Below are 13,029 nucleotides of genomic sequence, written 5' to 3'. Positions count from 1 at the left end.
CCAATAAATGGAGCAAGTTTCATGTATGTGACACTTTTATTTTGTAAGATAGCAAGGGGTGCATAGCGTGGCAAAAATATGCTGACAAAGACTATGTAACATAAACATATATTTTGATTATTAGATGACAACTATGTAAAATTAAACAATACATTTTAAAGCACGTTTATACAGACAGGACGTAACAATAATAACAAAAAGAAAGATTTAAAAAAAAAAAAACTAGAAAGGAAGTGACGAATGAATTTCGACACCACTACCATCAAATACGGAGCGAAAAGTTAAACCAGAATAATCAAGACTATGAGCTACCACTAAACAACTCACAGTCTGAAAATGACCATTAATAAAAATATCCTGATCGTTTACTTTTCGTTTTAAACATCGTTTTAAGGTGTAAACGTGTCATTTAGAAATGCGTGTTCCCGTGACAAGGGGTGCATTTCATGATGGGGGTGCATAATTTGACACAACACCGGCCGTCAGCGAAACGAGCCGGCCTCTCTGCGCGTCTGTCACTCAAATGCGGGACATATTATATGACATATTGACATATCAATTTGTGGGACGCGGGACAAATGATAAAAACGCTGTGTGTGCAGTACCGCACAAAGCGGGACACCTGGTCACCCTACACACACACACACGGTGCTGCCCCTCACACACACACAGGCTTCAAACCAATTTGCATAAATACTTGAGCTACGTTTTTATTGTAATTACTGTGTAATGTATTATGTTTTCCTCATTATTACAACAAATACACACTTGCAACTGATAACACTGGCAATGATTTTATATTTATTAGACTATTCAAAAAGAATCATGCTTCAAAAAAGTGGGGCTCCAAATAAGTGGGGCGACGGCGATCCCCCGCGTCCAACGACCACTACACCACTGGTTATAAGGGACCCACAATCTATCTTTATGCAAGGGATAATGTGCAGCGAGGCGGTCTTTATGGGGAAAAGAACACCTGAATCTAGATCACTCTGCAGGTTGTACTAAGTATATTTTAATGCTAATACTTTTGTACTTTTACTTGTAACATTTTGAATGCAGGACTTTTTATTGTAACCGAGTATTCCTACACTCTGGTACTTTTACTCAAGTACAAGATCTGAACTTCTCCCACCTCTGACAATAAATCCTGAGTGGTTACCAAAAACAAACCCTGCTCTGAAAGTTATTTTCATTTTACAAATCCTGCACTCAGCTTTGCTTTCTCCAATACCATTGAAATTCAGCAAGATGCTTCTTCTTTTTTCGGTTTTCGCTAATTTCTTGACTTTTTCCGACGCGCTTGCATTTAAATCCGTCTCCCCGTTGCTCTGTGCAGCTGGTCTGTACACCTGCTGTGCCCCCCACCCTTGTTCCACATAATGGTATGATCAGTGGCGACGCCAGAGATTTTCTCTAGGGGGTGCTGTGGGGTAGCTTGACGTTTCGTAGAGGGTGCTCAAACATTAAGGGTTTCCATTAATGCACCAGCGCTACAGTTGAATGTTCTACTGCAACAGTCCCCACGCACACGTGTACCCGCGACTGTTACAATGAAGGCTCGGTAATCAGCTCACGGCATAGGTGTAAGCAGGGGTAAAGTGCTATTTTTACAAGTAAAGTGGGGAGTGGACCTCACCTCCTCTAGGAGGGTCCTCACCTCCTCTAGTGGGGTCCGGGAAGATTTTTTTTTTAAATATTGAAGTTAAAGGCATCAATCTGGTGCACTTTGAGAGCAAAATGAAGAGATCTATAGATACATCTCTCAACATACATATGAAACAGATTTTCTATTTCTTTATAGATATTTTACAAATCACTCCCCTTTTAAAACAAACCGTGTGAGACCCACTGAGATAACTAGACTAAAGTTAACTATCTAAACACTGAGAGTCCTTTACTTCATCTCAGGGGCGTAGCTGGGGGGGGGGAGGTTAGGATGATTCCAAGGGCCCAGCACTGGGGGGGGGGGGGGGGGGGGGGCCAGAGAACACTATTATTATCTTTTTATTAATATGGTTTTATTATTATCCTAAAGTAGGTTAATGTAGATGACTCAGAAGTATAATTGCCTGTATGAAAAAAAAACGTCACAAAAGAAACAAACAAAGGTGCTTGTTACTCTGTTTGACAGAATGAGCACCCCTCCCTTCATTCATTGCATGGTATGGGCGCCTGAGCAATGGAGCAAGCGGAGCAGGTGCATCCCCACAATTGACCTTGGGGGAGCAAACGTGTGCTTTTGCACCCCCACTTTTTGATCATATGAAAAATATGATATGTCCCCCCCAATATATCACTGTAAACATAAGTATGTAATTTCAATCGAATTAATAATACGCAATGAAAGAACTTGTGCTGATTATAGACAGTGGCGTTTTCTCCTGGAGGCCAAGGGAAGCCAGGCTTCCCCTGTTTTTTCGGATTGTAGTTATAATTTTAATAAATAAATAAAAACACTTCGTTTAGTTTCGGAAATTCTTTGTTGTGTGTTGCTGCCGGCCCGTCTCTCCCCCATTCTCATTGAGTATTTTACAAAGAGTGAAACAGCGCCCCTCTAGATGTTATGGTGAAACAGTAGATTGCACTCTCTGTTGCGAGAGGAGGCCAGCCGAAATTTGCTTCCCTTGGTGAAAAAAAATTGAGGGATTGACCAATCAGACGAGGCTCACGTCATGCCCCTGCCAACCTGTGATTGGTCAGGGCCATGCCAAGGGAAGCCAGAGGCGGCTGGCTTCCCTTGCCTCGCAATCCAATCAAATCGCATCAACTTAGTGGTGCAGTGACGCGTCCCAAAAAGCGGAAGTAAGCTGCGCTCGGTTTCCCTCGACAAAATAGCAATGGGATTTCTCCATAGGATTTTGGAAAATAGCTTGAAAAAAGGTCAGTGGAAAACGAACCTGTTAGGTAAATGCACGTTTTGTTCAGTCGGATAATATCCACATGTCTACCCTACTTTTATAATTTTCGAATCATAAATCTAATCGATAGAAGATAGATAGCGTCACTGCACCACTCTCACCGCCGTTAGAAAGTAGCAAGCAACTGAAGCAAGTGTAATTATGGAGGGTGGAGATTTGGAGTATTTAATCGAAAATAATTGTACTAAACTTCCGCTGCAGCAGCAACAACAAATACAATCTGATGACAGGCCAATGCCCAAACTTAGGTGGCTGGGAAGTGCAATGGACAATTACAAAGTGTGAAACACTTTAACAAAGCTTGAGACAAATTTACATTTTATAAAACAAAATTACATTAGCAAAAACACTTTTACCAAGGATAAAACAATTTAACATTAACAAAAACAAATTAACAAAATGCAAAACACTTTAACATTTCCCGAAACACTTTAACATTTCCCGAAACACATTAACATTTCCCGAAACACATTTACAAACCAGAATTAAACCGGAAGTGACGTGACGTGACGTGACGTAACCATAGGACGTGACGTGATTGGCTCAAATTTAAATTTGTTTTGGCGGAAAGACCGAAGGTACGAGTGTGTTTCATATACAGTCTATGGTGTGTTTACGTTCGGTAAACATGTTTTGTCCGTTTTGTGGAAACAACCTGGAACAAGTGACACGGTTTTGCCTTTCGTGTGGAGGATCTCTGGAGTGTTTAAAGGACACGGGTCAGACAGAAGGACCAGATATCTTGCATCATTGCGTGCAATATTTTAATGAAGGTCACTCGTATGCTGTAATCGTGGACATTTTGTCTACCTTTCACGGTGTAAAAATCAGTTTGCGGACTCTTAAAAGCAAACTGAATCAAGCCGGGTTTTACCGCAGAAAGGGTTATTCCTCTCAAATCGCTGTAATTAACGCCATCAGGTTGGAACTTCGTGGACCTGGACAATTGTTTGGATACCGAACAATGTGGCAGGCACTAAAACAAAAGTACAGTCTTCGAGTGAAGAGAGATGATGTTATGAATTTGCTCCGGGAGCTTAACCCTCGAGGCTGCGAGAGGAGATCTCGCAGAAGGTTTATAAGGAGAACCTACCACTCAATGGGACCGAACTATATGTGGCATGCTGACGGTTATGACAAACTTAAGCCATTCGGTGTGGCCCTTTCAGGATGCATAGATGGATTTTCACGTAAAGTACTATGGCTTGAATGTGGTCCAACAAACAATAACCCAAGAGTTATCGCTCAATATTTCCTCAAATGTGTGCGAACCCTCGGTGTCATCCCCATGAGGCTGCGGACTGATTGTGGCACGGAGAACGGAATTATGGCTGCAATTCAGTGTACCCTACGTCACCATCACCATGACTACTACTCTGGAGCGTCCAGCCACATGTATGGCACATCCATGACTAATCAGCGCATTGAGTCCTGGTGGTCCATATTAAGAAAGGGAAGGTAAGTGTTTATCATTATTTTCTATTACTTGCCAACCCTGTCAGACAAACAACATTTGCTTAGCTAAAGTGTATCAGTTTTTATTATAATAGATATAATATATAGCCTGTAGTCTATGACCCAGACTATACAAGGCCTTTCTTTAGAACTTCTTTTTGGCAGAAATAAAGTTAGAAACTGTGAACATCTAAGCGTGGGTTTTGGATTGAACAGCGGCCCCTGAGGGGACGTAGGCCCTATAGGTTGTGAAGCAAATAAATTATGAAATAGACACTCAATGATTTGTTGTTGATTTTACTGGTAACCTTTTAATGTAATTTGTAGAATTGTTGTATATTGCTTAATAATTCACTTGAAAATATATCAATTTCTATAGGTCTCAGTTCTGGATGGAGCTATTTGCAGACCTCCGAGATGCTGGATACTTCAACGGGAGTCACGAGCATCAGTGCCTTCTGAGATTCTGCTTCGTTGATGTTATTCAGAAGGACTTGGATGAGTGTGTGAGACTGTGGAACAGTCACAGGATTCACCCTTCCAGAACAGCATCATGTCCAGGAGGAGTGCCCAATGAACTGTACTACTTGCCACACAGGTAATACATTGGTGATGGATTGATACTTCTTTGTGTTTTTATCTTAAATGTAAATAAATACTATATCTTCTATTTAACATAGATTTGGCTCCAGGGACTGTGGATTTGAGATTGAACAGGCAGAATTGGATGCTGTTCCTGAGACAAGCCTGTCAATAGCTCCATGTGGGGACCAAAACATGCAAGAGTACTTGGACTTTGCTATGGAGCGCAATGACCTACAGAAGCCAGAGAACTGGGAGACTGCATCAGAACTGTACATGAAGCTGAAAGAATATGCTCAGTTATAAAGTAATCGAAAAGGTATTCAGAAGTACAGTAGCACTGTTTCACCACTCCAAATCAGATTTCAGGGCTCAACAATGCTTGGTTTCATGGTTTGTCAGACTGCATTTACTCTTTCCCCTGTGACGTATCCAAATGATTATGGTACCTGTTCATCCGAAGACTGGTCCTATTTAGAAAAAAGATATTCCCATACATTTTTAAATAAAAACAGCATTTTGAAATGAACATTGTTTCCAGCCAATCACCATATTTGTTTCAATGTCATTTATACAGCACCAAATCACAGCATAAATATCTTAATCATTATAAAATATAACCGGAATAACAACAAACAACGCTCCAATTAGCAAGCACAAACAAGGTTATGTTGTGTGTGTAATTGTGTGCAGAAAGAACATTTCTGTATAAGTCTTATTTCAACCATGTGGACTCACTGGAAACCTGAGAATGAATGACTGATTTACAACAAAGAAGCTATGGGTGGCAATGTGAAATATGTATAGCAAAGTTCAGAGTATTTATAAAAATTGTATAGGTATAGAACAATACTTTGATTTTGTCCCAAACTAAATGGACAACATGAGCTGTAAGAAGAAAAAAAAACACGTTCACATCCAACAACAACTATGAACAACCTTTATAGAGTGTTTACTCTATGAAAAACCTTCATAGAGTCTGTACTCTATGGGTCATCCAGTCACATGACTTAAAAACAGCCAAATCCTGGAGAATTTTGCATTCCAAAGTCCATTTGGGACTTAAACACATTGTATGCGTCAAGGAGAGGTAGTTTTAATGTGTTGGAACATGTGTTTGCCATTGGGAATGGAGAATCATCAAGGAACTCTATTCCTGGCGATGGTTCAAATCCAGATGGGGGAAGTGAAGTCAGCCCAGTCGCAAACATCAAAACATCTTCCAAAGACACAGCAGTCTGGCTTTCTGCAAAGAAAACATGTTCAGATACATTTTGGCAATGTGTTTCCTGAAATAGTTATAAAAACAGCGATTTACAAACCTTCACAATCGAGGAGATAGTCTGCCCAGTAGCCCAAAGTTTGACTTTCCCTAAGCCTCCTGTTACTCCCTGGTGGACTGAGGTCAGGCTTGAAGAGTCGCTCAAGTTCCAGAGCAGTAAGTCGCTTTTCAGAGTGGCACAGGACCGGGGCCAGCAGAGTAGGGTGCTGCTGTAGTGCGTTTAAAAACTGAAGGGCTGAAAGACCCTCCTTGAATCTGAAGAGTGAACAAAAAAAATATTTCATCACAAAGTCACATTTAAATAACCTAATACCTAAAACAAGGGGGGGGTGGCATGAGCACTTAAAGATTGGCACAAGACAGGCAGGGAAAGGAGAGACGGACGTCCCATATCAGTTATACTACACAGGCACACATTTTGACACTGACTAATTGCTAACAGATAAACATAGAATAAACCAAAGAGGGGGACCATGAGGAATTTTAAACAAAAAATTCTTACATACATTAAAAAAAAATCATATGAATACAAATATGATCTTACCTCTCAATTACAGAGGAGTTTCGGCCAATAATGTACCACTGGAGGTAGTCTGACACAATATCATTCTTTCCTTCAACAGAAGCCACATGTCTCAGACAACCTGCTGTCTGTAACATTGTGCTTTGTCTCATGGTCATTTCTCGCAAGGCATCCACTGAGGCAGCATTCTCAATCTGAAGATTATAAAATGGATATAAACAATCCAGTCAATAACTGCATGTACTGTATATTCTTGCCATTTTTTTTCCATTGCAAGATTTATATATTACTATTACTACTATCCTTGTACAATATATACCTGGCTGCTAAATCCTCTATTACAGGATGTGTTTTTTGTAAATTGTGTTTGTGTATCTTTACTAGTTTTTTATCATTCTTCTTAGGTAACATTAAGTTGTCTTTGGCTCTATTCTGCTCCAACAATGTAAATGTCCCCTCTGTGGGACTAATAAGGGTATTCTGATTCTGATCACAAAACAAAAAATGAAGCCAATTCGGTGTATGTGATAAAGGTAAAGTAAAGATGTCTCAAAACACTGCAGGAACTACATAATAATCCACCCTACCACACTGTTGCTGTATGCAATTCTCACCTCTTGTAAAGCTTTCCCTACTTCTTCATCAGTTATTAAATCAACTGTTGCTTTGAATGAAGGCTGGCCTGCAAGATAATGTACAAGATCTTCTTACAGAAAATGTGGCCCTGGACCTCCATGCACAACTGACACTGCAATCATCTTTCCTGCCAAGTAGTATTCATCCTCCCTAACAGCTGTGAATAAAGGTATTCATATTGCAAAATTAAAACTTTATTTAGTATATACTTTAATGTACTGTAATGAAACTCAACGTTTTGGAAAAAATTGTTCAAGCAACAAATCATATGTCATGTGATATATATGGTTAATGATCATTAACAATTGTATTAGTACACTTCTAACCGTATGCATACCATTTGCATTGTAGACCAAGAAGCGGCGTCCGTCTGGCCCATCAAAAATGGGCCGGTCTTTCAGATTCTTCATCAGTAGAGATAACAACTCTCTCCTGGGACCACCTGAGTCAATTCCTTCTTCGAAAACACCAACATCATCAGTGAATTTTACCAGCATGTCACAGTTTTCTGAATACGATGTACGCTTGAAACCTCTGACTGCTCCATCCCAAACATTAGCCCTTGAAATGTTGAACCGGCTGACTCTTCCATGATCAATAGGCTGTGAGAGGTTAGCAATAATGGCAGGTAATGTAATGTTCATCTCCTCCCTGTAAAGGAAAAAAAGTGACCTTATTAGTGGATATTCCAGAGAGTGCACAAACAGTTTAAAAAAAAAAATGTTGTACCAGAAATATTGTACAGAGAAAGAAAATGTAATGTCACTGTAATAGCTGTCCGTTTACATTTCAGTGTCCAATAAACTCGTCATGTTGACTGCAACCAGCTCTTCGTCCTCTTCTTCAACACATGGTGCATACAGGTCTGTGTATGTACTGTTAGGAAGTGATCATTCCCATGTTAAAACATCTTACAAACAAAAATGTCTTTCTCGTGTAAGTGAGTTACTAACATTTGTACTTACCTGTAGCAAGTAGTCTTGTCTGTATTTGTTTTGGGTGGACCCATATCCTCAGTATCAGATATTACTATCTGAAATACAAATACAAATTTCTGTAACAAAACAACACTGAACATTAGAAACATCAGGCTTCCACAATCTGCCTCAATACCTGTCCAGGCTGAGTTGTGGATGAATGTCCAAGTGCCTTCCTGAAACATGATAAAATTGATAAAATTATTAACTTCATGATACAGGGTATAGTTGAGTTTTAAGTAACATTTAGAGGTAGGAGGAACCATAAGATTTATAAATAACAGATTATTTTTGTTTGAAATTAGATTAAACATGACATGTATGGTATTTTTGTATCCATGTTCACCAGAGAAAATGCTGTGGCCTATTCTTATCATCCACTTAAAGATAAATTACTTATTTTGTAAAAATAAGTACAAACTTACCCTTCATTTTCCGGTTTGTGTTTTGGAGTACTTTTGTTTCGTGGTTCAAATTCAAATACCTGAGAGTAAAAGTGTACAATTATCAACAGCTTCCATTATTGTTCCCTTACCACATATGTCTATCAACAGTGAAACGTTGTGAGTGTTTCTGATAGTAATTGTAACTGCCAAGTTGGTTCTTCTAAAATATTTACCAGAATATAGATTTCCTGCTTAAAATCAAATGTATATGAAAAATAAATAAATGAACATTAAAATAAAATCATTTACGCACCACAGTGTCAGCCTGATTGAATTCAGCTGTGCTCCTAGATGTGATGACAATATCCGAATCAGAGTCTGAGGTATCATCCCCTGTAGTAAAAGCAAAACGTTCAACACATTATTATGTATGCTGCAGTAGAGGATGTTAACATGTAAACAATTAAAATATTGAATAATAACATCCACAAACCTCCTCTAAAATGTTTCTCAAGGCAAATGAAAAGGGTGATCCTGGCATATGCCTTTCCTAAATCCTTTTTATATTCTGCCAATGTGAATGGCTTTTCTGAACCAGGCACATTGACAACCTCTGAGCAGTCTGGATACAAAAGGACGTACGGTCCTTCATCCATGTCCTTGTTAAAGGCTTTCATTTTCTGGACAGCTCGTTCCAGTATAGCAGGTGCTGCTACCTCCGGGTCTGTAAACAACGGGAGTGTTTTCCCTCTCCGAGGCTTTAAATCAACTCCTTGTGGCGACATCATTCCTATGTTTATCTAGTAAAATAGCAGAGATATAAGTAATGACACACACAGAGACACTGAGATTTCTATGAAACGGTTAATGCAGCTTACCTGGACTCGTCTCTTTTCTTGTTTAAGTCTTCCTTTCCCACAGTTAAAAGACTGTTTCTCTTTTGACTTTGAGTTTCTGTACTCCATGAAAAGTTTATAGGATCGGCCTGGTTGTTCTGCTATGAATAGTTCCAATAAAAATATAATAATTAGCAGCTCCAACAATCAGCAAAAGCAAGTGTGCATTAAAGTTTACGGAAAACCTAAAAATAAAAACTAGCATATTAGCTCAATGCGTTGCTATTCCGTTAAGACATGGATTGGTATTTGACTGATATGAAACTGTGATTGAACTTTTATTTACTGCATGTCTTACATTAGCATCACAAAGCTAGCGCAATACTACACTTACTTTGTTTCGCATTTTCCGGCTGTTTCGATGTCCCCTGTGCGCTTGGTACACCCGTCTGGTCCGTGTCCTTTAAACACTCCAGAGATCCTCCACACGAAAGGCAAAACCGTGTCACTTGTTCCAGGTTGTTTCCACAAAACGGACAAAACATGTTTACCGAACGTAAACACACCATAGACTGTATATGAAACACACTCGCACCTTCGGTCTTTCCGCCAAAACAAATTTAAATTTGAGCCAATCACGTCACGTCCTATGGTCACGTCACGTCACGTCAAGTCACTTCCGGTTTGATTCTGGTTTGTAAATGTGTTTCGGGAAATGTTAATGTGTTTCGGGAAATGTTAAAGTGTTTCGGGAAATGCTAAAGTGTTTTGCATTTTCTTAATTTGTTTTTGTTAATGTTAAATTGTTTTATCCTTGGTAAAAGTGTTTTTGCTAATGTAATTTTGTTTTATAAAATGTAAATTTGTCTCAAGCTTTGTTAAAGTGTTTCACACTTTGTAATTGTCCATTGCACTTCCCAGCCACCGTACAAACTGGAGCTGTGTACAGCGAGGAACAAAGGAGCGAACCGGACGTAAAGCATTAAAGGTCTCCTGATTTAGTTTGTGAATGAATGCTGATTAGAGTTTGGGCTGGAGAGTGCGTGCGGACCTGTCGGTCAGTTAACAGGCGTGTGTAAGTCCTGCATCTGTATGATACAAATGTGTGTAAAATGATACCGGGCGCTGTAATCACTCATCTGGTTACGTTATTACATTGACCACCACACCCCCCCCCCCCCCCCACCCCACCCCAAAAGAAAGGACGTATTATTGGCTTCCCCTAATTTTTTCCCCACGCCACGCTACTGATTATAGACACTTAATAGCGAGTTTTTAAGTTTCCAAAGATTGTGACCCCCCCCGCATTTCGCTCACAATGGTTTGATCTACTGCCTCCCACCCACAGCAGTCCTGATGCAGGTAGGCTGAGTGTAAATCACCGCGACCAGTCTGTCATTGGTGGCAGACCTTTTCAGTAAGTTGTTCAAACAAATAATATGTTAGACATGTCTTTACTTCTACCACTCAATACAATAAAACACATTTATAATCATCACCTTCTCTTCATTTTCGCTGCATTGAATTACAGGTCACTCTTTATGTTAGCTAGCGGTTAGCTGACGTTTGCTTGCTAGCTAGTAACATCAACCAGTGTGTGTTTGACTAGCTAGCTACCTGGTAGATCGAAGCCCATTAGAGTTTGAGTTTATTAGGATCCCCGTTAGCTGTTACATGACAACAACTAGTCTTCCTGGGTTCCACACAAACCATAAAACATTACATTCGACAAGACTTTTACAGAACAGTAAATAAAAAATAAAAAACTGATTACCGAAGTCCATTTTCCTTCAAGCATTGACTTTCATATTTTCCATCATATACCACTTATTTTCTGATTTCATTTCATTGGAAAGAAGATAATGATAATAAAATAAGAATAAAGTACTTATATCTATCTGCATTTACAGATGCCAGCCTTCAATTCTCTTAAGGTACACTACCTGAAATGAAAATAAAAGAAGAATGAATTATAGAATGATAGAAGATAATATGATAGAAGCCCATCTCCTACTGTAACTAGCCTGCACACTGTGTGTGTGTGTGTGTGTGTGTGTGTGTGTGTGTGTGTGTGTGTGTGTGTGTGTGTGTGTGTGTGTGTGTGTGTGTGTGTGTGTGTGTGTGTGTGTGGCCAGCCAGCCAGCCAACCAGGTAGGACATGGCAGAAAAAAGAAAAAATCATGTATTCAACCCAGTTCAGTGTATTCATACGTGTATTGCTCTCCTGTGTAGAATGATGTGGTGGTGACAGTGCAGACTCAGGGAGGAGGCAGAAAAGGAGAGAAAGAGACACAAGAGTTAAAGGTCATGGAAACATCAGTCAGCTTAAAGTGTAGGATAACATAACAAATTAAGAAACAAATACTTGGATAATATATTCCCCCCTCTCTCCCTTTCTTTACAGAGTAGCATAAAGATTGTGTATTCAAACCAGTTCAGTGTACTCATAAGTGTATTGCTCTCCTTAATGTACAATGATGTGGTGACTGTGCAGACTCAGGGAGGAGGCAGAGGAAGTGAGAAAGAGACCCAAGAGTTACAGGTAATGGGATATCAGACAGCTTAAAGTGTAGGATAACATCCCTAGTCAAAAAATGCTATAGGAATCTCTATACGTTTTTGGAACCCTATAGGAATCCTTTAGGATCCCATAGGATTTTGAGACAGTTCTGTGCTCTATATTGCAGGAAATTGCACGTACAGGTGTTCATTAAATTAAAAAAAGTCTGCCATGGAGGTGGTCGTGCCTGACCCACTCCAAACCACCACTTGCCTGCCCGTTACTAATCTTGCACCCCCACTTTCAACTATAACTAGGCGGCACAGCAGCTTGCAGCTTGCAGCTTGAACAAATTGACAGGAAAATGTCCTCTACAGCTCATGAATCAGGAGCTCAGAAACGAAAGAAAAAACGTCAGCAAGAGGAAAATAATAAAAGAGGTCGACAGCTAGTCACCAAGTATTTTCACAAGAAAGGTATTTATTCACAGAACTTGTTTTGAAGCCCATAACAGCGTGGCCAACATTTTGTGGCTGACGTTAGCTACCTGTTGCTATCAAAAATTAGATGAGTGTAGATGAGCCCAGTGAATTTGTATCCAGCAGCTATGCCCTTTTGCTATGGCTAGCTAACCTAACCTGTATAATGTTACATGCTAATCACATCTGCTCTAATGCACAGATGCGGCTTCAGGATCAGTACCCCTTCCCTCAGGCCAGCTCCCAGTTGAAGGAGAGGGAGGTAAAGCAGCAGGGCTTGGGGTTACTGTGTTATTACTATTATAGGGCATTTTATAAATTATGTACACTATGGATACTCTAGAGCCAGGGCCCTCGAGCAAGGCAGCCAACGAGGAGAGCAGAGGTGAAGAGGCAGAAGTACCAGTACAAGAAGAGGTAGAGGACCATGAAAGCAGCACAGATGAGGAGGA

General features: G+C 39.9%; 2 protein-coding genes and 1 long non-coding RNA gene across 6 annotated transcripts; 2 read left to right on the top strand and 1 right to left on the bottom strand.

Moving 5' to 3' along the window:
• Positions 1 to 3,174: 3,174 nt before the first annotated feature.
• On the top strand, positions 3,175 to 5,487 carry LOC307014883 (uncharacterized protein). The gene is made up of 3 exons (XM_079643120.1): positions 3,175 to 4,379; positions 4,756 to 4,974; positions 5,057 to 5,487. The coding sequence occupies exons 1-3, from the start codon at positions 3,526 to 3,528 to the stop codon at positions 5,262 to 5,264; spliced, it is 1,281 nt and encodes a 426-aa protein (XP_079499246.1). The 5' UTR covers positions 3,175 to 3,525; the 3' UTR covers positions 5,265 to 5,487.
• A 24-nt stretch (positions 5,488 to 5,511) lies between these two features.
• LOC307014882 (uncharacterized protein) lies at positions 5,512 to 10,508 on the bottom strand. 4 transcript variants are annotated; one of them, XM_079643118.1, is made up of 12 exons: positions 9,993 to 10,507; positions 9,641 to 9,759; positions 9,256 to 9,562; positions 9,076 to 9,155; positions 8,802 to 8,860; positions 8,513 to 8,552; positions 8,365 to 8,432; positions 8,186 to 8,275; positions 7,737 to 8,050; positions 6,785 to 6,957; positions 6,281 to 6,495; positions 5,512 to 6,204 (listed from the first exon to the last, which is right to left on the bottom strand). In XM_079643118.1, exons 1-10 carry the CDS (start codon positions 10,165 to 10,167, stop codon positions 6,953 to 6,955), a joined length of 1,257 nt encoding a protein of 418 aa, XP_079499244.1. In that variant the 5' UTR covers positions 10,168 to 10,507; the 3' UTR covers positions 5,512 to 6,204; positions 6,281 to 6,495; positions 6,785 to 6,952. The 4 variants fall into 4 exon arrangements, with proteins under 4 accessions (XP_079499244.1, XP_079499243.1, XP_079499242.1 ...); XM_079643117.1 differs by lacking the exon at positions 6,785 to 6,957; XM_079643116.1 differs by lacking the exons at positions 5,512 to 6,204; positions 6,281 to 6,495; positions 6,785 to 6,957 and adding an exon at positions 6,964 to 7,556 and having other exon boundaries at positions 9,993 to 10,508.
• Positions 10,509 to 12,457: 1,949 nt separating this feature from the next.
• LOC307014888 lies at positions 12,458 to 13,029 on the top strand. Its single transcript, XR_013801343.1, has 3 exons — positions 12,458 to 12,574; positions 12,780 to 12,839; positions 12,921 to 13,029. It is a non-coding gene; the product is annotated as an uncharacterized lncRNA (long non-coding RNA).

This window comes from Notothenia rossii, assembly GCF_949606895.1.
Source record: "Notothenia rossii genome assembly, chromosome: 8".
Taxonomy (NCBI): Eukaryota; Metazoa; Chordata; class Actinopteri; order Perciformes; family Nototheniidae; genus Notothenia; species Notothenia rossii.
Note: the sequence above shows the minus strand (reverse complement) of the source record. Positions and strands in the feature narration are given on the sequence as shown.